This window comes from Solanum stenotomum, chromosome 4 (assembly GCF_019186545.1).
Source record: "Solanum stenotomum isolate F172 chromosome 4, ASM1918654v1, whole genome shotgun sequence".
NCBI classification, from domain to species: domain Eukaryota; kingdom Viridiplantae; phylum Streptophyta; class Magnoliopsida; order Solanales; family Solanaceae; genus Solanum; species Solanum stenotomum.
The window spans coordinates 913800-916934 of record NC_064285.1 but is presented as its reverse complement, the minus strand read 5'-3'; the positions used below and the strand labels follow the sequence as shown (position 1 = coordinate 916934).

General features: G+C 39.0%; 1 protein-coding gene across 1 annotated transcript; it reads left to right on the top strand.

Moving 5' to 3' along the window:
- The first annotated feature begins 275 nt into the window (after positions 1-275).
- On the top strand, positions 276-2581 carry LOC125862204 (adenosylhomocysteinase). Its single transcript, XM_049542221.1, has 2 exons — positions 276-1067; positions 1676-2581. Exons 1-2 carry the CDS (start codon positions 357-359, stop codon positions 2420-2422), a joined length of 1458 nt encoding a protein of 485 aa, XP_049398178.1. The 5' UTR covers positions 276-356; the 3' UTR covers positions 2423-2581.
- The last annotated feature ends 554 nt before the right edge of the window (positions 2582-3135 follow it).

The following is a 3135-nucleotide window of genomic DNA, read 5'->3' as shown; positions in this document are numbered from 1 at the left end:
TGAATATCAAATACCGAATGAGAAACAAAACATGAAAAAAGGTTTGTTTGTTTGTTTTTTTCCAACAAAACTCTAATTATTCTCCATTATTTATGGTTTACCTTACCAATTACCAATATAAAATATTTTTTTTCAAATAATTCCTACCATTCATTTTTACCAAAAATTCCACAATTTAACAATCTAAAAATATGATCAAACAAATCCTAGCCGTCCATTTTCCATTCTTCATCTCTATATAAATCACTCAAACTCCATTTCATTTCTCTGTGCCACTCTTCTTCTTCTTCTTCTTCCCAAAAAAACTTCAAAATTCTCTCAATTTCTTCACTTTTTCCACTCTACTCTCTCTACCCATGGCGTTAATCGTCGAGAAAACCACCTCCGGCCGCGAGTACAAGGTCAAGGACATGTCCCAGGCCGATTTCGGCCGCCTCGAAATCGAGCTAGCCGAAGTCGAAATGCCTGGATTAATGGCTTGTCGTACTGAATTCGGTCCATCACAGCCATTCAAAGGTGCAAAAATCACCGGAAGTTTACACATGACGATCCAAACCGCTGTCCTAATCGAAACCCTCACTGCATTGGGTGCTGAAGTTCGATGGTGTTCCTGCAACATCTTCTCAACGCAAGATCACGCGGCTGCTGCTACAGCGCGTGACAGCGCCGCCGTTTTCGCGTGGAAAGGGGAGACATTGCAGGAGTACTGGTGGTGTACGGAGAGAGCTCTTGATTGGGGTCCAGGTGGTGGACCCGATCTGATTGTTGATGATGGTGGTGATGCTACATTGTTGATTCATGAAGGTGTTAAAGCTGAAGAGGAATACGCGAAAACTGGTAAATTTCCAGATCCTCATTCTACTGATAATGTTGAATTTCAGCTTGTGCTTACTATTATTAAGGATGGGTTGAAAAGCGATCCGTTAAAGTATACGAAGATGAAGGAGAGACTTGTTGGTGTTTCTGAAGAAACTACTACTGGTGTTAAGAGATTGTATCAGATGCAGGCAAATGGAACTTTGCTTTTCCCTGCTATTAATGTTAATGACTCTGTCACCAAGAGCAAGGTATCTTATTATGCTCCGATTATTGCATTATTTCGTTGTCGTTACTGTTTGTATAATGCTCTCTGTTTCACATTATTTCGTTGTTGTCCACCCCTTTCAAATTGTTTACTTATGCCGAGGGTCTATTGGTAACAACCTCCCCATCAAGGTAGGTGTAAGATCACATACACTCTTTTGTCTCGGAAATTTACATTGTTTAATTAGGTAATAGTATATATTACATATTGACACTGTTGACTTGTACACGATTTTACTTTTTTATATTTTGACATCTCTTAGTGGAAATTCTGGCTCCGTCACTGAGTGAGATTACACTTAGCATGTTGTTGTTGACTTTTCTTTGTTTGAGGTTCAACATTAGATCTATAGTTATTGTTGAATTTGAGTTTTGATCTATAGGTTCATGTTTAGTTGTATCTTTAACTCATTTGATATGTGGGAGAAGTGAATGTTCATCATTTTCTTGAGGTAAATTTGATATTCCTCTTATTTTATAGCTTAAAGTGAACATTTTTCCAATCATAGTATTCTAATATTCTGTTATAGTTTTGAATAATCACATCAAGTTAATTGACTGATGGATTTTTTTGTCTTGGTGTGTACTCAAGTTTGACAACTTGTATGGATGTCGCCACTCACTGCCCGATGGACTCATGAGGGCTACTGATGTTATGATTGCTGGGAAGGTTGCCCTTATTGCCGGTTATGGTGATGTTGGCAAGGGTTGTGCTGCTGCAATGAAGCAAGCAGGTGCTCGTGTGATTGTGACTGAGATTGACCCAATCTGTGCTCTCCAGGCTACTATGGAAGGTCTCCAGGTTCTTCCTCTCGAGGATGTTGTTTCCGAAATTGATATCTTTGTTACCACAACTGGTAACAAGGACATCATCATGGTTGACCATATGAGGAAGATGAAGAACAATGCCATTGTCTGCAACATTGGCCACTTTGACAATGAAATCGACATGCTTGGTCTTGAGACCTACCCTGGAGTGAAGAGAATCACAATCAAGCCTCAAACCGACAGATGGGTCTTCCCTGACACCAAGAGTGGCATCATTGTCTTAGCTGAGGGTCGTCTCATGAACTTGGGATGCGCTACTGGACACCCCAGTTTTGTCATGTCGTGCTCTTTCACTAACCAAGTCATTGCTCAGCTTGAGTTGTGGAAGGAGAAGGCAAGTGGCAAGTATGAGAAGAAGGTGTACGTCTTGCCAAAGCACCTCGATGAGAAGGTTGCTGCCCTTCATCTCGGACAGCTCGGAGTCAAGCTCACTAAGCTCTCCAAGGACCAAGCTGATTACATTAGTGTACCAGTTGAGGGTCCTTACAAGCCTGCTCACTACAGGTACTAAGGAGAAAGACAAAGTGAGACTGGAAAAACACACACAAATCTTATAGCATGATGTTTTCTCTTTTTATACTTTGATTCTGTTTTCCTTTGGTTTTTGTTTATGTTTTTCTTTGAGGATATTGAAGTCACATTTCTAGTTTTTATTCAAATTTTAGCGCTAGCGTTTGACTATACATTTTGAATGTTCATCCTCTCAAATATCTGTTAGGATCTTTCAACTATTTTCAAGTGCGCTTTCAGGACTTCCACTTACAAAAACTTCAAAAAAAAATCCAAATAAAATGCATGTCCAAGTACAACTTCAAATTCCAAAAATCACAACGCAAAGCCTCAAATTTTCAAGTTTCAACTTCAAAATTGGCCAAACGGGAGCTAAAATCAATTGCTCTGAGGTGTTATACCATGTGTTATAGTGTTTGTACTTTGTTGGGTTAAAATTGTTCTTACATCATTACTTCCTTTAATTCTTAGTTTTGCAAAAGATAACTCAAATCTTGTTTCTCTAGAAAAGAGAAAATTATAAATAGGGAAAATAAAAGAGAAAAGGGGTTTCCAAAATGAAAAAGTAAACTACTTTAATAAGCTAGCTTTCGATGCTAAGCAAGTCGCACTTTATGCTAGGACGTGGATTGATCATTGACGAGAATGGACTTCTTGTAAATGTAATAGAAGAGTCAGAGTCCAGTTCCCCTCCTTTTCGACGAAGGATAGCAA

What these genes read in the sequence shown, in the direction of transcription:
- LOC125862204 (XM_049542221.1), top strand. Translation starts at nt 357, where the DNA reads ATGGCGTTAATCGTCGAGAAAACCACCTCCGGCCGCGAGTACAAGGTC. An exon ending in ACTCTGTCACCAAGAGCAAG is followed by an intron (nt 1,068 to 1,675) that starts GTATCTTATTAT and finishes TGTGTACTCAAG; the next exon opens with TTTGACAACTTGTATGGATG.